Below are 26,570 nucleotides of genomic sequence, written 5' to 3'. Positions count from 1 at the left end.
AACACACATACACAAACTGCTCCAGTCTTGGGAAAACAGCAAATGGGGGGTGGGGGGGACATCACAGAGAAGCAATACTGAGTATCATTGGACTAGCAGGACTGGCTCAATGTACTTTACAAGGTAAGGGACTGACTCAGTTTTTTAAGAGATGGTGAAAAAGGCTACAATAGATGTTGTATCGGTATGCTACAGGTGTGAATATGTGAGCTTGGCTACAACTTACAGTATACTGAAATCCTTGATATCTAACTGTAAAACAATAGGTTAAAGTAAGAATTTGTTCAGGGATTTTGTCTTAGAGCATTATATACTGTATAGCATTGTTTTAGTCGCATTGAGAAAGCATGTTTACTTTTTCTTTTTTAAAACAGTAAAGCAGAGAGAATAAATGTTATGAGGGTGATTTTTAATAAAACAAAATGTAATGTTTGAATTGGGCACTTATACTGAGATTTACATCTTCCCACAGAAATACACTTTCTGAGCCACTGGAGAACAGACTTTCTAGCTTTACTCCTATTTTGTACCGATTCTGTATTGGTGTGTGTGTGTGTGGCATTTCTAAAGCTTCAGGTAGCTGATTTTGAGAGAAAAAATTGCTCACAGCAGTGAATATTAAAAGTGGTTAATGTCCCAGTGATTCATTTTGAATAAGAGCTCTGCTTTTGAAGGCCCCATTAGTGGTTCCTCCTCAATTCTCACCCTTGAGTCCTAATTACTTTAGTAAGATAGCCCTCATTCTTGCTATTGCCCCGAAAGTTTACATACATGTCATGCCTTAGAGAAGAGACAACTCTGTGTAACACATGTCTTTGTAGTTTTATTTAATTTATTACATTCTGTAATCCTTACTGTATATGTACTGCATGTTAACACACCTTCATAAACATCTCATATGGTATCTAATGTGCCATGTTGTGGCATTCTGACTTTATGGCTTCCGAATGATAGATACTGTATTTGCTTCATTTCTGATACACCGTTTTATTCTACAATTTTCCTGCAGTAAGTGTGAGAATGGTATACATGGATATAGTACATTGTTATAAAAACATTGAAAGTATATATTTTTTCTGAAAGATTTCATATACATTATTATTATTATTATTATTATTATTATTATTATTATTATTATCCAGAATAATGCATGCTTACTCCACGGAATGCCTTTCTTAACCTGCCAAGAGGGATGTCATTTCAATATATATATATTTTTTCATATCATTTAGAAACAAGGTTAATGATTCAGAATTCAGATGGAGAAAGTTTTCTGTAAAAGTTTTTTAAAGACAGAATCTGTGGAGATATTCAGGATGGATAGAATAAACTTGTGTGAATCCCAGTTATTCCAATTAAGACATGTCTATGACCTTGTTTATAGGATACAAATCTCTCCCTAGAAGAAAAAACCCTAGACTCTCTTGTAAGTTTCACAACTACATTCTTGTCTCTTGAGCCTTCTGTCCTTGAACTAAGACAGATAAGCTATGGGGATATGGCCCAGGGCGGTGGTGCTTGCTTATAAAGTATAATAGTGATACACTTCTGGAAGCTTAGGTCAAGTGAAATTAATTTGGTGATTTCAACTAATATCACTAAATCCATATCACCAAACAAGCTGGCACAATATGAGTTGAATACATCTAAAGATTGATGTTTAATTTATATGTTTAATCTACGTATAAATGACCTGGAGCCCATTTTAAACAAATATACAAAAACAACAAAACAAGTCATAGTGCATCAATAAAAGCCACATACACACTGTCATTTTAAAGATTTTGAAGCACATAAAGTACAACAAATTCAGAACAGATCATTATTTGAACAGTTATTTTAAAATGCAATAGCAATAACATAATTAGTAATTGTATTAGCACTGGTATCTTTTTTATCACTTTCAACTAATCTATCTAATCCAGGTTGGGAGCCAGTTTTATTTAAATATATATATACAGCAGTCAGTCGTGTATTTTACTGAGGTGGGACCAGAGTAAGGGCGGATATGTAAACAGTTGGATAAATGAATACCATTATACACAGCGATAACAATGACTATATTCACACAATTATTGTTTTGAGATTCAGCTTTTATTAGGGAGCTCCCCTAAATCCCTTGTTTAGAAAGATACAAGGTAATGCTTGTGACAGGGTAGCTGTCTGCCGTGTGGGTGCGTGCACTCGCTGTTGAGTGACAGGCAGGAGAATGAGACAGAGATTGAAGTTGATACGCTCCGCAGATGAACAGGATTTATTTACATACAACACACTGAACATCTCACATGACACTACCAGCAATGGCAGCGCACAGAGTACATACAACACAGTGTATGAAAACTTTGGTGGGATCTACAATCTCTGAACTAATCTTCTCTGTTCAATAATAAACAACTCTGGCTACTCACCTGGCTGTTGGCAGTTTAAACTTGCTTACTCACTCTTAGGTATCCAACCCTCTTTCTTTCTTTCTTTCTTTCTTTCTTTCTTTCTTTCTTTCTTTCTTTCTCTCTATCTCTCACTGACTCACTAACACACAAACAGTTAGGGTGGTTATGTGATGGATTACTGTATTAACCAATTTTGAAACAAATACAAATCTAATTTGGAAAAACATTACTAAATAGCTGATACTTGCTGAATATTTCACCCTACCTTATTTAATAGTTTAGAAATACCTGTATATATGTATTTTAAATTTAAACAGAGCATGGCTGTTCTGCCTTGTTTTATAGCATGGAAAAAATAATTGAATTGAATCTTTATTCGAGGAAGCGATTGTGTTACAAGGACATTCTGCTGAAGGCAAGAATTAGCTTTTTTCTAGAATATTAATATTATCAATTTCAAATTATTTTTGGAACACTGACATATTAAGGAAATACTACAAGCTACTTCACTTTGAGAATCATGGGCTAAGATGTATGATGCATTATTAATATAGCAAAGCAGAAATGATCTATTAAATCATGCATACCTGAATTTGCTGCCACTTATGACTTGTGTGACCTCGCATATTGAAACAGATCAGGTTCCCTTTATTGATGTTTTACTAACATAGTTACAACAGCATTTTCTCATGTCGAGTAAAAATGCTTAAAACAACAGACCTTATGAATGCTTCTCTTCTGGCACATGTGTTGCTCACTGTGATGTCAAAGTTTGAGATTATTAAGGCATTATACACAAAAAAAACTATTTTTATGGAACCAATCCAAAATCTCCCTTTTTCCTCTAAAAATTGAGTTATTTCCAACTGGATCACTACTGCAGAGTATTCCAGAGAGGCCCAACTAGTAGATACCATCACATGCTACAATGCACTGAAACAGGCAGAAACAGGATAGACTTGATCTTTAAATGCATGTCCTGTTTGGTTTTATCCTCTAACAAGTTTTAGCATACATTTTGTCAAAATATATACCTTATGTCTTTGTGATTTAGCATCACAAAGTTAACACCACACATTAAACTGAGTAAGATTCCTTTCTCTTTTAATGTAATTGTACTTTTTAATGTTGTGCAAACCTTTCTGATGAAAAGGCACATTAGACCAGATTTATCAATGTTTACAAAACCATCTCAGGCACACTTTACACTCCCCGAAGTAAACTTTAGCACTGCCTGTTACTCGTACATTAACAGTTTAATTTTCCTTTTACAAAGAATGGTGCAAATTACACTTTGATGTAAGACCTTGATGAGGCACCATTTGTGTCCTGTTCACAAAACCTTAAATTGTCAATGGATCAGATAACTTTCCTGGAATCAGATATATGATAGCTATCATTACTTATCAAGTGCAAACATGTGATCTTATTTCTATTAAGGAATTTCTGAGGAGCATGAACGAATTAAGAAAACAATCAAGATAAGCAATAACCCAGTGCCTTGACTTTCATCAGATGTAGCTTTAAGATATTTCTGTATTTTTGACCTACTGCAGACTATACTCTATACTAGGATTTGCTGGCACCAGTACTGATTTCTCTATATTGTATTGAATTTGCTGATTCTCAGCTCTCCCGACTAAGGTCTGTATACTGTATTATATTTGCTGGCTCTCAGATCCCCAGCACTGAGTTCTCTATATGGTTTTGAATTGTCTGGCTGAGATCAACATACTGAACTGTATTCAATAGGGACACTAAAGGGCTGTTGACCAGAGGGAACCTGTGGGTTTTCTAAATCAATCATCTACTGCAGCTTCTTCGTTGAATAAAATCGTGCTTTGCGTTTCCTGTTACATGAATACTTACATTACATACAGTCCTCACTCTGCAGTCCAAACCACAGTACTGTTGATCACGATCTCTGCCTTCCCTCTGCGGTGGCCTGGTCCTCATCTTTAATGTTGATAAACACTGATCAGGGCAGCCAGCACCACATCGATCAAACTTTTTGTCAAATAAAGTAGATTGTTCAGCTTGGCGAGCGGCCCTTATACACTGTTTCACCTTATTTGGATAGAATATTATGCACTGTTCAGGGTTGCAGCCAATTTACACATAAGTGTGTTTCTGGGGTACAGAGGCGCTCCTGCTGTACTGATGGTGGGGCGAGTCATACGGCCAGGTGCTGGCTGGTTCAAATCCTGGCCTTGTTTTGTTGGTGATCTTGGCTGGGGGCCCATAGAAAGTGCTACATCGGTCTTTACACACAGGCTACCGATCTCCGGGCTCAGTATGGAGCTTGGCAACGTCTACTGTTTACAGTGAAAAGGGACAATTTGCTAGCATTTCTATCTTTTGCCTAACTGGTGTACATATTACCTCCGTATGTGTCCATACTGTATGTGTCTGTTTACTGTATAAAGCGTGCGGTTTATATAGAGCAAAAAAATCCCCACTACCAAACACCAGCTTCCTCTCACTGATTTACTGCCTGTCAGCTTCCCGGCAGGGTATCTGATTAAGGCACTGCAAACAAGGTTTTGTACATTTCTTTGCCTAACTAATAGGGAAATGTTAGCTTTCATTTCAAAGGCCTTTAATTACTTCTGGATAAAAATACATTCTTTAAAAAATGATAATATCAATTTATTTCCATTTATTTCAGTAGCTGACTTTCAATAGTGCAGCAATAAAACAAGTTCAGTGTCTCTAAAGACTGCTGATGCTAAATCTATTAAGATAAGTGTGACTGTAGCTGACCTTTTCTCATGTGGGGTCTACACATAGCTCTGTGATTAAAAACAAACAAGCTGAACAAGAAGAGTTATTTTTAAATAATCTTTAACAGAGCCAGGAAATTACTTTGTATTCTGCATGTGATTGTTAATCCAATAAAGAAACCAAAAGAGGAATAAATAACTCAGACATTAATGCTGGGGTTTATAACAGTCTTAAATATATTTTAGAATTGTAATTGGAGTATTTTTCTTTGCGTATTTTTTTTTTCTAATGATGATTAGAAGTAAATAGTTTTGAGGACATAACCATTAATGCTGAATATTAAATTCATATAAGTAATACAAGTATAAGTAACTCAAATTGCTGGCCCTGTCCATGATGGAAGTTTTTTTTTTAAATGAATTTCATTTAATTCAAATGTGTTATCAATTAATGTAACTTCCATATAGTTACCACTACTGTGTCATTACAACTGCACCAGTGCTGGCCACAAGTCTTACCGGGATTATTTTTAGTGTTTTTTTTATCATAATAATCTCCTTGAATCCCCACAAAAGAGGATTAATGCCTCGCAAGTTTATCCAGAACACTTAAAGCAGTGAAAGCACCCATTCAAAACAGAGCCCAATCACCAACATCGGCGTTAATGTGTTACACAGGTCTGTGCACATTATATAAGTAAATAAATTTCAGCCAAGTTTTTTTTTTCCTTGATTCAAGCCAAGCTCTGTTTGTAGTTCCATAGTTTATGCTGCATAACATAAAAAAAAAACATGAGGAATCTTTAGAACAATTTTATAATGTGTTGACTTTTCCAAAGCAAATACAATTTATTGCGGGTAATTGTTGTGAAGCTGTTATAATGGAGGGTGGAGCCGGAAAAAAGAAAAAGAACAAAAAAAATGTCTGGAGATTTGTAATTGTGTATATACAGTACATACATAGACCTGTGGCCAAAAGTTGAGTGCAACTGAGCAAAGAGCCCTTTAAAACTTCAACACAAATACACAGTGAATGAGGAATGGTACTGTGGTACTTTAAAGTTTTTAAATATCCTTATGGTGAATCTCCTTATGATAATTATATTCTGGAAAATGAAAAAGACTATTTACATTAATACCACTAAAGCGCTGACCACTGCGATAGGCTACAGCAAATGCATTGAAAACCTACAGTACCAGTATGCATCAAATCCTGTAGGGTTTACTACATTGCTGAAACATATAGCCTATAATATTATAATATTATAATACTATAATACCTTACTACAAGCTTCAGAAGGTGACAGACACTAATTGAATTACAGTTATCCTCCTGAGAGCAATAACCACAGCACTCCATGAACGTCCTTGGAGTATTCTATTTATATAGCAATGTATTAAAAGGAAAGTATATTTAAACATACATTAAATAAGCTGAATTCAAGATCCTAAAAACGAGGCATAACTATGGACTTTGCTTAGTCAGTATGCAGTTTGATTTGAAAGAATTCTATTAGACTACTGGTCGATTCCAGTTCAGGCACTCCTGTGATTCACAAACTGAATCATCACTGAGAAGCAGACAGGAAGCTGGTTAGCCTGAACCATGAAATTAATATTTTGTGTGCCTGTACTGTATAACACAAGCACGCACAGTAGAACACAATAATGATGTTGCTAAGTTTATGTCATTTCAAAATTTTACATGCTTCATAATGTAGATAAGAAAACTAGTATTTCTTGTTTTGTATGATTTATTTTTGTTCTCCTTTTAGGAAAAAAAAGAGAAGAGATGTGTACATGCAATTATGTAATCAATGTGTCTGAAATCTAGTTTAAATAAAGCATGACTGAATATTTAGAGGCAATGTCTTAAATGACTCCAGTCTTAAGTGAACTGAAATCCAAAATGGAGAACTTCACTCTTTAGGGACCTCAATCACTTAGTTCTGCTACTTTTGTAATATTATATAAATGTTACAAAACTTAAAGACTGTAGTAAACACAACTGTGTTGGCTGAGCAATTTAAAACTTGGCAGGATTTTCAATAAAAAAATAAAGTAAAAAAATCATATGGCGATATTTCTGCGCATGTGACACCTTTGTCACGTTTCTTTTTCATTATTTTTTTTGCAGGTGTTTGGAGGTTGTTTCACACATTTTGGGAGCAAGACAGAAGGAACATGTTGAGGCACTGAGCCATCTATCCCTCCACCCGCACCCAGGCAGACTGTGAGGGAGCCTGTTGCCTTGGATACCAGTTAGTGGAGAAACAGGCTGCTCTTTCCAGAGCAGAGATAACAAAACAGAATGTCGTTGTTGATTCTTCCACCATTACATGGAACACCGTTAAATTAAAAAAAAAAAAAATGCCTTACATGATAGTTTTTCATCCAGTAATTTCTAGGGAAATTCTAGTTGGAAGCAACCAATAGAAGCAAATAAATAGAAGGGAATTTGTAATGACCTCTTGGACAGTATTCAGTACTACAGTCAATTCTCACAGTAATAACCCTATTCAAGAGTAACCCTCCCTCCTTTGACAAGGCATTACATCAGGATAAAGAGTGCACCTCTACATAAACACCCCCAAACTGAAGACAAAATGCCTAATTTGTGGAGAACTGGGATGTCCAATCTAAGAGTGGTCTGAGGTGAACAATAGCAGTTGGAAGGAATGGAAAAATGCTTGAACAGCACCATGGCCGCTACAGACCTGTGCCTTAAACGAAGCATGTTATCTACAGTAATGCTTGGCTTCATTCTTGGAGCAGTGATCGTGCTCACAATCTGCGGCAATGTGGTGGTGTGCCTAGCCGTGGGCATGAACCGCAAGCTGCGTAGCCTAACCAACTGCTTTATCGTGTCTCTGGCTACCACTGACCTGCTCCTGGGACTGCTAGTGCTGCCCTTCTCTGCTGTCATTGAACTGCACAGGAGCTGGCCATTTGGGGCCACTTTCTGTAACATTTACACCAGCCTGGACGTCATGTTGTGCACTGCCTCCATCCTTAATCTCTTCATGATCAGCTTGGACAGATACTATGCCGTCACTGCCCCCCTGCGCTACTCCATGCTGGTGACCCCGTGTCGTGTGGCTGTGGCCATGGGGTTCATATGGGTGGTGTCACTCATGGTGTCCTTCTTGCCTATCCACATGGGGTGGAACACACTGGACCTCACAGTTCAGAACAAGGGCAAAGAAGACAAGGAGGACAAATGCAGGCTCGAGCTGAACAAGGGCTACGTGCTCGTGGACGGCGTTGGCACATTCTACCTCCCACTGGTTGTCATGTGCAGCACCTACTATCGCATATTCAAGATCGCGCGGGAACAGGCCAAGCGAATCAACTGCTGCACCGCTTCCTCCTCGCTCAATAACCACTGTTCCCTGCCCGCGAAAGAGCACAAGGCCACGGTGACCCTAGCCACCGTCATGGGGGCCTTCATCATCTGCTGGTTCCCCTACTTCACCGTATTCACCTATCAGGGTCTGAGTCAGGAGGAAGTGGATGAAATGACCTTCGCCATCGTACTGTGGCTTGGCTACGCCAACTCTGCCCTCAACCCCATCCTGTACGCAGCTCTGAACCGGGACTTCCGCACTGCTTACAGCAGCCTGCTCCGCTGCCACAAAGTGGGCCCAGCCACAGCCCCTCCTCACTCTCACCAGGGCCGAGCAGAGCTCCCCAGGGGTAGTCACCAACAACACAGCCCCAACTGTAAGGGGAGCCTACCGGAGGAGAGGGCACTCAGCTTGCAGGACAGGAATGGAAAGGAGAACCCCTTCATCCATGAGACCGCAGAAAGGTAATACTGTTCACTGGGTTTAACACTAAGTGCGTCCTATTTACAAAACCATTACTTAGTCTTATGTTTCAATGTAATCCTTAATATGTGCTGATCCTGATGATTTGGTCCTGCAGGGTCCTAGACACAAAGCTTAATTAAGTTTGCTTTTCATTAGACAAGCAACATCACAAATGCCTCAAAGCAGAAAGGTAAACACAAAAGTTTGGATTTGAATTGGAAAAAGCACATTGAATGTAAAGCAGCTCAGCAAGTATAGTACACAGCTGCAGAAGCACAGACAATAGAATTGATTGGTGGAATCGGTTCTAAAACACGATAGATCTCATAAAGTCATGTGTGTGGGAAACTCAGTCAATCTGTTTGGAATTTGACTACAATATTGCATTGATTGCAGTAAAACATGTTAAGGCTTGTTGAAAACTGTTGCTGTTTGTTCCCCCATGAAAACCCAGAAATATTAACATTTACAAGGTCAATTTCTGGCTAGTTAATCAATCTAGATCTGGCATAACAGATATGCATTTTTTTTCAGGATTGTTTGACAGATGAAAATGCTATGATAATGCATATGCTGATCCCATGCCAAGAGAAAATGTAGACCCAACCGAAATAGAAAAGAATCTTTCACAAACATAAGTAGCACCAATTAACTAATAGGACCACTGTAGATCAATCACTCAGCGGTGTCTTCCAGAGGCAGTTATTCACTGTATCAAGATAATAAGGTAATTTCACTGGATAGCACGTGACCGCTTTACATGTGATCTGTGCTGTGCAGGTTTTAAACAGGATGTAGTAGTAATGCATAGACAAAGAATACATACTTTGAACCAAGGGATGGAATCCGTAAAGATATGCATCATACACACTACAGTCATCACTCGGATATACGACACTCAGGTACACATCAATCATGTTTTATCATCCTTGTATTAAGAAACAAATCGATTCCCATTATATATATATATATATATATATATATATATATATATATATATATATATATATATATATATGTAACAAATGAATGCAATTAGCCGACTCTGTCACCAGTTTTCAAATACAAAGCCCATCTCTTCAATGTTACAATTTATTTGATTATCCGTCACAGCCCATGCTTTTTTTTCTTGCATGCACAAATCAGTCTTTATTGTGACGTTACACAGCGCTTCCTCCAGTTTCACCTGACGAATATGCAGCAAAAACAAAGAGAACGAGACCAGCTACTGTAGTGTAAAACAGTTAACCATTAAACAGTTGCAGATACTGTGATGTATTTAAAAAAGAAATCTGGGATCTTTAGTTGCTTTTGTGCATTTTCATTTGCAAGTGAACTATGACATTAGGGACTTATCGAACATTATATTCTGCAATTTTGAATACTGACTTTGGATACCGTTTTAATTCTGAAATCTGTTTTGTTGTTTTTTTTGTATCTTTGGCTAAATTGCATTGCCTTTTACGCTTTACTCAGTTCTATGGTAAAATATAGTACTGTACAAACAAAACCAACTACAGTACATCTAAATTGAAGCCTACTTATTTTAAAACACAGTCCTTTCCACTATGTATTTTTGTCATATATTTTTGCAAATACATCCAATTTGGACTGTGGGAAAAGGTCTGTTTGAATTATTAACCTCATCCCACATCCTCATAAATCACATTGTATTTTTACAGCAGGTTCTGTTTTTTCAACTAAATTACACATTCAGCACTGTTCACTATTACTGCACTGTGCCTGTCTTTCGTTTAAGAGCATATATATTTTTAATTAAACATACATGATTAACTCTTTCAACTAGTGTCATTGACTTCACCGTACTTACACATAATGCTATCTGGTAATTACATAATATGTACACAACAACATGTGTAAATATAGTGTAGTTACAAAATATGTTACCAATTTCCTAACATTTTAATTTGAACTGAAAAGGGACTAACTTTGACCAGTGAAGAAAGCATAGAGACTTCTAGAAAGCATTTAGGATAACAAGTAACAAACAACTAAGAATATAACTGACACATACTGTACTGTGGCATGTTACAAAAGAAAGAACACAAGTAGCTTAGCAACCAATTGCAATATTTTCTATTCCGCCTAAGCATCAATCTTTTAATCTTTTGATAGGCTTGGTACACTATTTATTGGCAGAACTCCTATATTTACAGAGCATGCTATCATTTTTCCATGCATTAGAATTACTGTACTGTAAAAAGAAAGATAATATAAAAGCAGGTTCATGCCATTTTCCATTCTAAACCAAACTTTTGGGGATTTCCCCCCCCTCTCGTATTACGTCCTATTCGTTCCCCCTTACCCCAGCTTGAGCCTTATGTCTAGTGGATTATTGGCAACTAAGTTGGGTCCGTCAACCGCATTTCACTTGAACTTGATTCAAGTCCAGCTGAAAAAGCAGTAAACGACTGTGAATTAGCGGCCCGCTGTGCCCCCTAGTGTGTAGCTGGCTTTCATGATACAGCCAGCATGATTTCAACCTTCAGTTTTATATGCCGGTCCTGTAGACGCCTTGAAATTCATGAGATTCGTAGCATGGATCAGCCACACCCTATCACTGCTGTTTTAAACCTGGCGAGGGTCTTGTTTGCTCATACTGTAGATTGTTTCACTTTGACCTCTTGAGCGGTAACCGCAATCAAAGGCCATATTCATTGTTTTATCAGCGGCCAGTCACATTGTCTCATTGTGATTAACAGCCGGTGTTTTCTGGCTGTCTCAGGCAGGTCAGAATGGTGTTCCAAGGACATCAGTGTGTCAGAGTTAAAAAGGGTAGACGATTCTTTAAAACGGCACATGTGGTGTTTAAAAAAAAAGGGCCTTTGAGAATGTTTTGCATTGGTACTGTACAAAATTACAGGCAAGATAAATTGTTGTAACCAGCGGCATATATAAATATGGACACTACAAAGAATATATTAAAATAAAACCCAAAAGGAGCTACCCGCACAAGGTGGTTTTTAATTTGTGTTTTTTAATCACTGAAACATCACTCTGATTAAACATAAGCTTTATTGATTGAAAACCAAATGGGAATGTACTTGAGAATAAAATATCCCAGCAAAAAAACTGTTTGTGCCAACAGATGCTAAAATGTATTTCAAACAGTCATCAGCTTGAATCACTAATCACTGTGATTAGCCCTACTCTCATACCGAGTGGCCCCAACCACACAGATAAAGAAGACCCTCTGCCAAGCATGTCTGAAATCTAGGGCCTTGCTTTCTTGTCCTCATGAATATTGAACATAACTAATGCTTGCCACCTCTGCATTACCATTAAAATTCCTTCTTTGCATCCAGGAATTTCAACATGAGAGGAGGTCTGGCCAGTGAACACATCTCATTCTCATCCTGTATGCACAGCATTAGCCTGAAGTGTTGATCAAACACATTAATGAGGGCAGGTAATATAACAGCATGTTTAGTGAGAACACACTCTGTGTCATGGCTGAGTCACCTGGGTTCTCAAGAGTACCTGGAAATGTTCAGACTTTTCATTTACCTACCATGATCAATTCTACGTTCTGTTTTTAAAAATAACTATTTCATTTCATTACTTATTTCTTCTTTAAATAATTTGCCACTCTTTTTATACTCATTAAAGTTTAGCAGCGCATACTTGATCATAAAGGTGACAGCACTGGCAAGCTTGTCATCACTGGACCCTCTTATTTTCTAGAAAGATTCATCCTCATATTTAAATCAATCTCTCGTAAAGTTAATACATTGTGTGTAGGATGTCTTGAAGATTTTTTTTTTTCTGTTATAACAAGAGACACCGTACAAGCAACGTACAACCTTATTATGAATCACACAACATTAAGATTGTACTCAGGAACTACTATTAGATAAAAAAAGTTTTTTTAGTTTTTTAACTTGAGAAACGTGCCATGTGTTACATGCACGGGATGACCTCTTTCACAAGATAGTATGTACTGCAATGTAGACAAACTCTTAATGGTGATTGGTGTATTTCCCATGGTTTATAATAATAATTTTAAAATTATTATTATTATTATTATTATTATTATTATTATTATTATTATTATTATTATTTGATTTTTCTTTATTTAACCCTTTCCAGCTTAGAGTCTGCCCCTTAGAGCTGCTTCAGCCTATCTGTCTCTTGGGCCCTGCCTCATGGCTCCTGGTCTCAAGCCCACCATGAAACTGATTGGAGGCTGAAACGCATTGTATTCAAAAACAAAAAAAACATATTCAGAATGGCGGTGAGTATGACAAAACTCAGTAACTCTGCGCATGGAAAGGGTTAACTAAGAGCCTGTTATTGGCACTGGAAATCACAGCACCCAGTGCAGTTTCACTCAAGGAGATATATTCTATTGACTGAGTTGAGTCTTACTGTATCGTGGAAAATCATTGCCCAGAGAGAAGCAACAGGTTTTTATACTTTTAATAACACCCATATTAACACTGTTCCTTTTTGCTTGAAAAAGCGACCGATACAGTGACCAATGAGGGTTTTATTGCAGTCATTATATGCTTTGTTAAATCTGTTAGGAGAATAATGTTTGAACTCTTGACTGCTAGAGTGACTGTTGGGAAATAGCACAAACTATTTTTGGACATGTCTATTAGCCAATAGGGTTGCGAGTTTGACTGTAAGGGTTTATCATATATATGGTTGAATCTACTCTTTTGCATAAACAGTTAATTGCCCACTCTTTAGCAGAAGTGGCCAAACTTGACAAGTTGAAAAAATAGAATCTGGGACTGTTTGAAGTAGAAATCCTCTTTGCCAAAAATGAATTCATCACTATTTCAATGGCTAACATGAATAAAAAGGCAAAAACAAATGTACATTCAATGACAATGACAATGACAATGTTCAGTATAATGGTACTCTTACATACTGACACTTTCTATTAAATCAATGTTGTTTGATTAAATGTTTTAAAGAATTCAAGTTCTAAGAACATATAATTGCAATAAAAATGACTGGGTAGGCAGATAAGGGTGGAAGCAGGTCTGCCAGACGAAATTGACTTATGAAAAAAATGCTTGCAAGGCTTGACAGTTTTTGACAAGTATTTCATTGACTGGGTTAGACAGCTAAAATGATCATTTGTATTTGAAACCACAGGTTGTGGTTGCTGTGAGTTACCGTCATTTGCTAATTGCAACGTTGAAAGGGTTTTTGTGCTTTGGCAGGGCCCACTCTCTCTCCTTTATCTGTCCTGCCTTCCAGGAGAGAAACCATTGCCATTCACTGACTCATTCATTATCAAGTGACCTTGAACAAGGACTCTAAGATTACACTGTGGAAATGAGACACTTTGATAACATGTTACAGATAGGTACTGTACCCTAGGAAAATAAATGCAAATCAGTAAATAAACAAATTTGAATATGTGTGTTGCACAGCCAACAGTGTAACAGTATTTAGAGCCCTCCCACGCTGTTCGAGACTCAATGCATGCATGCAATTAGATTGTTCTTCCATATTTTTTTTATGTTGATATAATGATTTCCATTACATGAGAGTAGATGTTAAAACTTCATGCTGTTTTGAACTCGGCTCTCGCCAAGATAAGCACCAACTAAGACGTAGCTTTATAGTAAACTAATGTGATCCATCTGCGTTTCCATCCATTTGCGTTTCCTTCCATCTGATGATGTAGATATCTTTCTGCCTGGTGTTGATGGCTGAAGTGTAATGCTGGCTCCAGGGATCAACCACAATGCGGTCTGCCCAGTGCATCAGCATGATAACTGTCTGGATTGAGCTAAGTAGGGTACATCCCTGGGGTCTTCAAGCAGGCACCTTACATCCTCGGTATAAATGATTGACTACTCCTCTATACTGCATATCGAGCTTCTCCTAAATGATCATGTGGCGGAGCCTTATTTCAGATCGGTTGTTGAGTCAGTTCCATCCTGCTTTTTCCTCCAGGCTTGCTAGAGCAGTCTGGGACTCCAAGGGAGGGCAGCTCCATACCATAATTAGCGGCCTGATTCGGTCTGTTTGGCTACATTGATTTGGTCCAGTTGGAAGCCTACTGTTAAATAATCCAGTTGGCTAATTTAGTTATACTGACCCATCCCATGTTTTAATTTAATAAAATTCATTTTAATGAAGCACTGGGCGATGCACAAGCCATCTTCCCAATGCTTATGTAAGCAGTGCTCTAGATATTTTTATTTTCTGTCAGTAGTCATCACTCCCTGAAATTTGTCTGCAGTAGTACATTTACTACTGCAGTAGTACATTTTTGTTATAATAAAATAAGTCACAATTAATACAATTACTTATTATTTGGTGAAATTTTGCACAGGATTAATTTACTGAATTAAGTCAGGAGAAATGTAGTCATAATAAACCAAAACAATGACGTTATAACTGCGCTTTACACTTTTTGTATAGCTTTACATTTTTTACAATATTGATAGGCCTATCAAAGTATAAAGGTACATGTTTTCAGATAGTCGGGCTGAGATTTTCTGCTGTCTGTTCGCCATCTTCTCTACTATTGTAATCAATAACAAGCCAATTAAATTTGGCTTTCCAATCACCAGTTGTTCTTTTTGTGAGCGAGACCCCAGTATATTTTTCAGCAGATTGTAAACTAGTATCAACTCGCTTGAAATAATTCAAAATGCTATGTGGTTATCCAGCAGCCACAGCGCAGGCCAGACAACTCGGTGAGCTATTTGCTGTTTATTTACTGTATTCTTTACTTTTAATGTCTACATTATTTTTCATTTCTTTCATTTTGCTGTTACTCTTATGTATAAAATGTGCTTTTCCTTTGAAATGACTGGGTTTTTTTATTAATACATATAGCTTTATATTGTTGCAACGGTATTCTATCCGCTGTAGGTCTTTCAAACACTGGAAATAAGAAAGAAGGAGGATCTAGTTAGTATCATATGTTTTTTAATGTTTACACAAACTACACAGTTATTGGTTGTGAAATGAATCGTTCTCGAGTGCACCAGTAGAAGCTTCTGGCGTCGCAGAGAAACTTACAGTCACCTCAAGTCTGCACCAGAATGAATGACTTATTAGCCATTTTACCGTTCTTTTTATTGATACACCACAAGCCATAAACAGAAAAAACACATCGTGTTGGGGTTAAAAAACGTGCCAAATGTATGTCAGTATGTGCCTCGTAATCATGTAATCCACGATTTAAGCAAAAAACGGTAAGACATTTAAAAATGTACTAATTTTGACACATTATAAACACATAAATGCGAAAGCACAAAAGGTTCATTTCTAACAGTCTTTGTGAGTGTGTTTTTTTGCGATTGCTGTAGTAAAATGCAATACATTTAAAAGTGTCATTGTTGCCCTGTTTGAAAGTCATTGTATCATAGTGTAATATTACTGGTAAGAGGGAGTAGAGGCATCGGAATCAAGCTTTACACGGGCCACTGTGGGGCAAACGTCGCCACTGTTCTACAGATCTATCTATAAGTGTGATATACAGTACAATGCTATTCACATAGATTTTTTTTTATTTTTTTATTTCAGTCTGTTTTAATTGATAACATACAGTATCAAATCAGTTGAACATGGTTATCAGTGTATGTACTGTATGCCCTGTTTGAGTGCTGTGGTATAACAGCTTTCGTGGTTATCAAACCTCTTTTTTATTGATAAAAACATTAATTAAATCATTTACGACTAACAGCTTTGTGAATAGGGCCCATAATGTTATTTATTCTAGAGTTGGCTGCAGCATTTTTAAAATGCATGGTTGTTAAGAATGGGTCATGACTTGTTTGAGTTGAGTAAGTCTAAAGGTCTTCTCTTTGCTGCAGGGATCTGCCAGTTTCCTGTGGGAAGTCAATGGGGATCCTGTCCTTCTGCCAGGGCGTGTGGCTGGCCAAGGTAGTGCCAGCGCGGAACAGGTGGATCTTTGAGGAGAATGGAGCTGAGCCCACAGTCTCAGAAGATGGTTGAGCCTTAATACAGAACCTCAGAAAAGAAATAAAATTTGAATAAAAAAACAGAATTCATCTTTTAAGAGGGAATCTTGGAATTACAGAATGCCAGAACATGATACATTTTAAAACAGGACTCCAGAACATGGTGGATGCTGAATTGAACTATTCCAATTTGAGCTAATTTCTTGCTATCAAATGAATCTTGTCATGGTAACTAACTAACTAACTAACTAACTAACTAACTAAATAAATACATAAATAAATAAATCATCTGAAGATCAGCTGCTGTTTAAGTGCAGTAAACCAGTATGAAGGTGAGTAGAGTCTACCTGCAGACATTTTAAACGCTCTGTACATTGCATTAATCTGTTCGCACATAGTAAAGTTAGGCTACCATCCTGCCCTTTTGTACCAGACAACTGCACTTTCTCTGAGGTTTATCTGCTGTTGCTTTTGATACAGTGAATGCCAACAAACGAACATAAAAGGAAATGTTGGGGGCTCCAGAGTGAAAGCGAGTGAAGTGTGGAGTGCAGGATGCGCCTTATCACCTGGACTTGCCGGTTCAAGTCCGGGCTATTCCACTGCTGACCATGGATGGGAACTCACGGGGGCGGGGGTGGGGGTGGTGGTGGCGGTGGGGGGGGGCTTAGGTTGGCCAGGGTGTCCTCTGCTCACCGCGCACCAGCGACCCCTGTGGTCTGGACGGGCACCTGCGGGCTTGTGGTATTTATTTAAATAATTATTGGTTTTCCTTTAACTGTTTTCCCATGTAATAGCACTTTAAAGGGACTAAGCTTAAATAATGGCAGTAAGCGGGGTTCACTTTATCAGGTGTTCCCTAATAACCTGCTAAAAGAAGTGTTGACAACTAATATTCCAGTTGGGCTGTGTAACTAAAATGCAGTACCAAGTACTGCATGGATTAAAATAGTCTTTGCAGAGGTCGTCAAAATACCGTTCTGTAAATGTACAAACATTGTAATAATGAAAAACCTAGGGAAGCTGTAAACAAACACACAGCATTGTTCTTTATTCTACACATCGGGTACATTTCAATACCGGACAGCAACTTACTTTATAAACTTCTAATCTTAGCCCTTTTCCCCCCAATGTGATCAGGAGTTTGTCGCCACTGACATTAACAGGAGTGATATTGTGAAGGTTTCCCTGTATTAATGAAAGTGCTAGAAAATGCTTCCAAAACAGACAGGAAGCATAGATTTACATGTTTAACATTTACATGGCAAAACCCATCCTTCAATCCATTTTATAATGCAGACATTAATTGAGCAGAAGAAGCACTGAAACTTGGACTGAGACTATAAGAAGCCTATGTACCCCTTTCACAGTACCCAGATGGTGTTTGTTTGTGATGTGAGCTACAGCCAACATCTCAAGTGGGCTGATGCCTCAAGAGTAGCCCATTTAACATGCTTTTTGCATGAAAAAAAAAACGTTATGCCCAAACCCCACCCCAGCTAAAAGTAACTGACTTGAGCCATCATCAAGGCATATACTTCTTTGATAAGCCCTTTGCAGAATATGTAAAAAAGAAAACAATAACTAGCAGAGAACATAACAAAAATGGTCTCTCTCTCTCTCTCTCTCTCTCTCTCTCTCTCTCTCTCTCTCTCTCTCTCTATATATATATATATATATATAAAATGTAAGGGTTTTGGAAACACTTTGCACATAGAACACACTTGTGTAAAATCTTTTGTTATACAATACAAAGCTAAAATCTAGTACACTGCTGCCATCTGCTGTCAGGTGCTATTATTTCAGCTTCTGTTTTATACAGTTTCCAGACAGAACGTGCCTCCTGATATTTCACTGATACGGTATTTGAATCATTTTTAAGGCCAGCAGCCACAATTTTGTAGCATAAAGTGAGTGCAGCACATAGGAAACACTGGAACAGTCAAAAGAAATGCTACAGTACTTAGAAAGCCAGTACACCATGTAAAGGAACAGTGAATACCTGCATCTAAAATCAAATCTTCTACTTGTGAGCGGTCCACTTCTCCTAGCTACAGTAAGTAAAGAAAGATTTTCTTATTTCAATGGTCATCTTAAAAATGCCACGACTACAATATTGTATTTATTTGCTTTATTTGAATTATGAATACTGCAGTTGATGCACTAATATTTCTATACTGCAGATGGCAGCCGCATGTGGAATGGAGGGACTGCAGCAGCACAGCATTTTTTTAACCTTAAATACATAGAACCCAAAAGTCTCTTGTCTTTTTTTTTGTTTCAGAATAAAATGATGCATATCTTAGCTTTTAATTTTATTTTTGTATGTTACTGTTAATGTCTTCTTTATAAGTTGTTGTGCTTTCACTAGTTTGTAATATGGAGAAGTTGTAATGTTTTTTTTAAAGCTGGCAAAATTGCACTTAAAAAAATGGTGGCTCAGTTATTTTTGCCTATTTTTTTTAAAATGTATTTATTTTTTGTAGTATATTAGAAATCACAAACGCTTTGAAGACAGGGTTATTGATTTCATACACTAACATAACACAAGAAAAAAGCCCTCTTGGCCATTTCTTTCACATCACATCTTAATGCGGCTGCCCTCAACCCCTAGGCTGACTATTACTGTACTGTGCTTTTTATTTTAATTTGAGCCCACACATCAGTGAGGTAATATGTCTGCTAAACTATCTATTTGTATCAGCAATAAGTGTTATTTTATAAAGCTTTGCTGGAAGACTAATAATGAAAAACCGCATTGCTTCCCTGGGCTTCATTCATTCTCCTCCTGTCTGTTTCTTATATTGATTAAAGTTGTCAGTCATTTTGATTGACTTCCCTTTACCCAAAACGGGTATATACAGTTAGTGCTTTTCTAATGTCATTAGAATAAAGTTATGTGAGCAGGACTCTCTATTTAAGTGATCATGCCTGTTGATCAAGGCTCTGTCTACGGTGTGGTATTTAACTGTGACGAGAGCGCCAGTGCATGTCAATGTCAGAATCACACGGTAGGGCCTTCATCGATGGACACGATCACTATTAGAAAAAGATTTTTCTTATTATTTAAAAAAAACTTTAAACATAGATTTACCTTGGACTTGTAATGATTCGTCGGGTGCCTGTCTGCTGAGAAGGGTTTTAGGAAAATAGTCCCGAAAATGTTCATAAAAGATCACTACATAGTTAAAGGGAAAAAATATTTTAAAGAAATAACTTTTTACTTGTCAGAGTTGCTTATAGTTTGTCTGGACAGTGCTGTTGTTGTTGAAAGGTGCCGAGTTCCAGTCGACAGGCTGTGATTGGCTGATTTGGCAGTTGCGGGTACAGGATTGGTTGCTTTAATCGGTACAAAATATTGATTGGCTGGTTTTGGTAGATATTAAAATACATTTGGATCAATTGTGACTTTATTTAGTACTTGATGTCCATTGATGTAAACTAAGCTTTCATTAAGGCAAGTCAAAATGATTTCGCCAGCACTTGCATGGATTGATTTTAAGTTAGATCCATTTGATGCCGTCTGATAGAAGCTTGCTAGAGCTGGAAGCCGATCGGCCCAAAATCTGGGTATAAATTATGATTAACTGCTTAAAATGTAACTTACCTAAACTGTAGCCATATATAGTATATTCTGCTATGCCAATTACATACTGCTTTGAGTAAAATGCTATATATTGGTGATTTGTGTCTGTAAACAGAAATAAAATCATTAGGCAGTTGATTTGCATTCCATTAAAAAAAAAAAAAAACTGTGAGTACACAGTGACTGCTACCAGACATTAATAAACAGTGACACGAGTTATAAGGAGCAGCAGATCAGCCAATAGGAAAATTACCATCTGCAAATGAAGTGTAAATAAATGACCCGAATAGAATGCCCTTTCATTGTCAAGCAGGAAATGAAGCAATGCAGATTCTTTTCATATTAAAAATAAACCACACAGACTTATCAGATTAAAGATAGACCATGCTCTTAACAACTGTCAGGCACTCTTGGTGACCAGTCACTGCATTCTCCTGGTAATGAAAAGGTTCTTCACATTGGGAATCAGGGTTTATTCATAGAATTCAATGCCAAAAAAGAACCACACAATGAATTTTTAAAAGGGTAAACCTAAAACCCCACTTGGGATGGGTGTCAAATATCCCAGTTATCTTCCTTTTTGGGTTAACCTTGCATGTTGTTTTCTGTTTGTCATGACTTTTGTGACTTTTTAAAAATCGGTAGTTACTCCAATGAACTCTATAGAACTCAAACAAGTCTCCTCAAAGAACACATGTGGTATGTGTTACATCCTCTGGGGGCAGGGGGTTGCAGGGGGTGGCCTACACTCTGGTCTACCAGGGTGAAGACATGACAGAGCTTTATAGAGGCTTTAAACATCAGGGTTTTTATCATGATGACTGAAACAAAGTGATTCTAAACAACAAGAAGAATAGTGAAGGTAACTGTGACTATAAAGCTAGATGGTAAAACATTTAATATTAAAAGTGAAATGAGTCTCTACTAGAAGTCTATCTCGATGTGATTAGAAGACATTGAGGATAAAGTATGCCAGAAAATATATAGAGCTTCAATGTTATTACGGACGCACTAAAGCTATGTTATTACATCCCAATTTGTCTCCAAATCATTGGGTGTCAGCTGTGGAATAAGATTTATTTAGCATACACGAGAAACGAATCCCAAGTATTACTGGACGAATAAATCTAAACAGGTTTCTTACAAACTACATACTACCATACAAATTATGAACTGTAATTTAAAGAAGAATTGGCTTTAAATGTCCTCATAAATATACATATGCATTCACGATTCACCTCAAATGGGATAATGTCCTTGAGGGTCTGAATGTGTTGAGAGTTATGAGATGTAGGTGGTTTGGAGTAGTTGGGTGCCAGGGGTAGTGATATTAATAAACAGTATTTACCTAAATGTGTGGAAAGAGCTTTTTCACACATGTCTTCAGACATTCCAGCAAGCAAGCTAACCTATGGTCCTCTATCAATTCCAGAGTCCCCCAAGCTCTTTTAATACAGTTGTTTATTTTAGCTGAAATAATAATAATAAAAATGTTCTCTAAACCACAATTCAAGAGAACAGCCCAGTACAGAAATTCCCAGGCTAGACACGGCAGAATGTTTTAGGTGTTGCCTATTATTAAAAAGGAATTACAGATTATTATAATATCACACTACACATGTATCTTGTGTCTTGTTTATTACAAACAGTATGGGTTTTTTATTCATCTATTTTATTTATTATTCATGAACAGGATTCCGATGATAATTTATTTTCTTTTACAATGTATTACTGTATAAGTTTTTCTTCACTAGGTGAAGAGCATTGTTACAGTCTTTGAATGGTGAGGTCTCTGGCATTAACCTGGTCACCAAACAAACAGAGTATTTATACAAATGAAAAAATTTATACCATATAGACTAGGATACTACACGTACTGGGTGATTGACCTTTTGAACACATCTTGATGAATAAGGCGTCTTTCACTCCCTGCTAAGAAAATGATCTCTCAGCACAAAGAAGAGATGATCGACATTTAAATTAAACTCTAATGTTTTCATTTAGACCAGGGGGTGAAAATGCAAATGGAACCAAACTGCTTCCAGATCTTTCTACCCTGATTAAAGGACACGAGAATCATACCCCTCTTATTTCTGTCCAGATTTGTATCTCTCTAAACGCATTATTGGGCTGTCGCCTTGCTAGAAAAATGAATGCACCCTGACACCTTGATGAGAAATGTCAGCTGGCCTCGGAGAATGCAGATTATCGGTATTCAGCACTTTGAAAGAAAAATATGACTTTATTTTTCTTCCCGCAGGCTCATATGATAGCCCTGCATTAAAATTCAGGAGCTGAGAATGGAGGTGCCACAGCAGCACTGGAGCGTGGCGATGCAAGTGACATCTCTGAGCGACTGAGGGCAACATCTTTGCACTGTTAATAAATGGTTATTCTAAATTGTGTGGCTTGTGAGACAGCAAGGGCACATGGAGTTACAAGTGGCCGTACATCTTAAGAGAGCCTTTCAGAGATGTTTTTGATAAGCAGGGACTCCAGAAACCTTTACTTTCCACCTAGGATGAGCACTTATTCTTTGTTAACCGTTAATTGCCATTTGTAGTGCTTTAGTGCCAAGGGAAGAAAAACCCAAATTATTGGTGCTGTTTTTAATTTGGAGAATGGAGAATGAAGATGTTATTAATGACAATGAAGGCTTAACAGCAAGGTTACGATCCTTGACACTCAAAATTGTCTTCCGACGAAATTTACAGTCAAATCTAGAACGTTTACAGTCAAATCTAGAACATATTCTGTGAAAATAAAATTGTTGGTATTCCAAAGCAAAAATATTCTTGAAAAATCGATGCCCAGCTTTTGGGAATAATAAAAAAAAACTTCTTAGCAGATTTTGATCTGATTCAATGGGAAGATTGAACCATTACACTGTGTCAGCTATATCTTCCGCAGAACCACTGCAGTTTAAGTAGAAATGTCTATTAAAATATACAACATGGGGAAATGAATGTTATTGAACTGGGGAAATCTAACATGTCTAGCATTAAATAGGATTCAAATAGTCATAAAAGTATGAAACCATTTAGGTAAACGGATTGTTGAAATGGTTAACAAACTGAATAGTTAAACAGATTTCTAGTTTTTCAGTAAGCATTCGTCCATTTCGAAAAGCTAAAGACCCTGTGCATGATGATTAGGCAGTGAAATAAAGATTTTGAAATTGTTAAAAACAATTCTGATAGACAGTGTCTTCTCTCAGAAATGTTCTATGTCATATGGGCTACTACATTTTTACAAATCCCGCCAACAATTGTTATACTCTGCATGCTGAATGAAGTCACATTCTGCCTGCTATCATTTCTTGACCATTTTCTCTTCAGACTCGACAGCGTTGCATCTCACTTTTAATCTATGTACTTTATGCTTTGAAAAGTGTTCTCTCCTTAAATTTAGATTGGCAGCAACTTTGAAATGGATCTCAAAAACCCATTCCATACAATTGAAAAACAAAACAAAAAAAAAACTGGATCCAGAATATATCTCCATTCCTAAGTGGCTCTACCAGTTTTCAAGTGACTTTATTTTCTTAGGGTCACTAATGTAACACATCTGGGTGCAAACTGGGGACCACATACTATACACTGCAAGCATGCATCTTAACCATGTAACCACATTGGCAGAGGCCAGAATCTGTAATGGTGTTGCCCACAAGACTGCCCATAACACCAATACAATTTCAAGTAATTTCTGTGGGGGACTGATATAGATAAATAGATAGATAGATAGATAGATAGATAGATAGATAGATAGATAGATAGGTAGATAGTTTCAATGTTTTTTAGGGACAGGATCTGTGGTTGGAAGGACTAGTTCCTTGGGTCAGATAATGACTACTGTAAGTGCCTGAGCTCACCTCCAGTCACCCTACCAATAGTCTGCATGGCTTTCTTCATTTTGCAGGTATTAAAAGTTGTGCTACATGTTAAGACTTGAGGGGACAGTAAAGTAAATAGCTTCTTTCCAGCCGAGTCCCTCGCAACATCAATACGGCACTGTAAACCTTACTCCACAAGGCAGCATCTATTAGCTTATACCCCTGGGGCCTCTGGAACAAAATTGAGCATATTACTGCATGAAGGCAAGAGGCTAACTCAGAAGAGGCGATTTCTTCAGCGCAGAAACCCAGGGCATAATAATGAAAAGTAAACAGCTACCAGCTAAAAGAACAAAAATAAGAAGGCTACAGCTGCCTTTTGTAAATATGGGTTGTCTATCAGGCTGTTCAGTGGTTTTAATGGTGTCTACCTTACATTAAGATCCATTAGCCCCAAGAGGGATAACATATCCAAAGTGTTCCATGGGTCCCTGGTAGATTTAATAGACCTACATGCCTGCTATTATTCACTTGGCAAAGCGGCTTTGTCACCAAGCTGGTATACAAACAATAGGTAATCCTTGGAGTATCTGGTCCATTTGGGTAAATTCTCCTGCTCTGTTTTAATAAGAATCACACTTCTGGAGATGCAACGCTATTACGGCTGTCACTTATGTTATTTGACTCTGTGTAGCCGAGGTTCATTTATGAATGATAATACAAAAAAGGTTAAAAAGAAACACATGATACATGGAAGATCAATGAGAAAGTAAATTAATAAATAAAAATACAACTGAACCCCTACGCCCTCAGCCACATTATGTTTCCATAGCAATGAACGGCACACTTCAACTTTAATTGATCAACCATCATTTGGGACCACACCAGGTACGCTTGGAAAATTTCCCACCCAGGGTTAAGCTGTGAAGTATTCTTCATATCACGTACTGTCTCCTCAAATTGAAGCTGACAAGAAGAAATGAGGGAGAATTACTCATAAAACCAGGCAATATATTCAATACCTGGGGAAGAAATAAGATTTTCTGCATTTTTACATACCAGACTACAACAAGCTAGCATGGTCAAACTGTGTTATCTGAAAGTCAGTCAGGAAACCCTATATTAAAAAAGAAAACCCAAACAAACGATGTGCAGTACTATTTGTGTGGTTTCTTTGGCTTCTGGGTGCACACTGAACCTTCGGATATCTTGAGCTGTGTGGGGAATTGCTTCAGTGAGGAGAAAAAAAGTATTGGATATTCCAATTTGAGGCTAAAATAATTGGGCACACTATAAAAAAATAAATTAAAAAAAAATAAAAATAAAAAATTATATTAGTAACTGCATACATTAGTAGTCTAAAATAATTTATATTTATGTTATAATGATCCAATTATAATTAACCATCATGTTTTCCAATTATATTTAAATGACATTTCTGATTTAGCAAGTCAAGACCTACTGCTCACACATACAGTAAATCCGATAAATAGATTTACATTCTCATTTACATACATATTAACATAACGCATAAAATATGCTAGTAATTATGAGTTGTTGGCCATATTTCCCTTGCTTGGAATTGATACAGAATAAAATTTGCTTATTTTTTTTTAATTGGAACTTTTCAGTTCAATAAAGTTTATATATGTCTACCTACACTGTAAATCTATATCTACTTCAGAGATTCAAAGTAGTACTGAAAAGAACTGAAAGTAATACAAGCAGACAAATGTCCTGTCTTTTAACACAGAGGATTCCTGTCTATGTATCCTCAGGACAGCTTTGGTTGTCAATTTGGGTACCTGACACACTCCTTAATCAGCTCTTACACAAACAGGTTGGAAATCCTCTGCGGATAACAAGTTTGGTGTCATAATATAGCTGAGTGTTATGTTCTGCCCAATACCCGTTTTATTATTGTGTGTGTTTTTTTTTCCTCCAGAGGACAAATAACTACACCATAACCAGCTGTAGCACAAACACCAAGAACTCCAAAACTGCACATCTGACTAGAGTGGGGAAAGTAAGGAGAAGGTTATTCAAATATGTCAATTAAATATGCTTTGGAACACCTGCACTTGTAGGATAAATGTTCCTAAACTGGCAATCTGAAGGTTAAACTGAAGCTTGACTGCCGAGAGTTTGCTTTCTCTTTAATGATTTATATAAACAGATAAGCCTGCAGTAGATATTACTGACCTTCAGGTAAGAGAGCAAGGTGGAAGACCCCTTAGCTTTCAGCTCCAGGGATAGAGCTTCTCCACAGCCCTCAACTACAGTCAGTATTTATAGAATGTATACA

The 26,570-nt window shown here is 37.2% G+C and overlaps 1 protein-coding gene across 3 annotated transcripts; it reads left to right on the top strand.

The window, feature by feature from the left end:
• Positions 1-25,459, top strand: LOC117413030 (histamine H2 receptor). 3 transcript variants are annotated; one of them, XR_009308231.1, is made up of 4 exons: positions 1-123; positions 7,251-8,924; positions 16,740-17,179; positions 22,694-25,459. XR_009308231.1 is itself a non-coding variant. In XM_034021733.3 (3 exons), exons 2-3 carry the CDS (start codon positions 7,792-7,794, stop codon positions 16,879-16,881), a joined length of 1,275 nt encoding a protein of 424 aa, XP_033877624.3. In that variant the 5' UTR covers positions 1-123; positions 7,251-7,791; the 3' UTR covers positions 16,882-17,468. The 3 variants fall into 3 exon arrangements, 1 of the variants encoding a protein (XP_033877624.3); XR_009308232.1 differs by lacking the exon at positions 22,694-25,459 and adding an exon at positions 13,036-13,180 and having other exon boundaries at positions 16,740-16,876; XM_034021733.3 differs by lacking the exon at positions 22,694-25,459 and having other exon boundaries at positions 16,740-17,468.
• Positions 25,460-26,570: the final 1,111 nt, after the last annotated feature.

The sequence above is a fragment of the Acipenser ruthenus genome, chromosome 23, assembly GCF_902713425.1.
Source record: "Acipenser ruthenus chromosome 23, fAciRut3.2 maternal haplotype, whole genome shotgun sequence".
Taxonomy (NCBI): Eukaryota; Metazoa; Chordata; class Actinopteri; order Acipenseriformes; family Acipenseridae; genus Acipenser; species Acipenser ruthenus.
The sequence above is the reverse complement of the archived record's forward strand: the minus strand, read 5'-3'. Positions and strand labels throughout refer to the sequence as shown.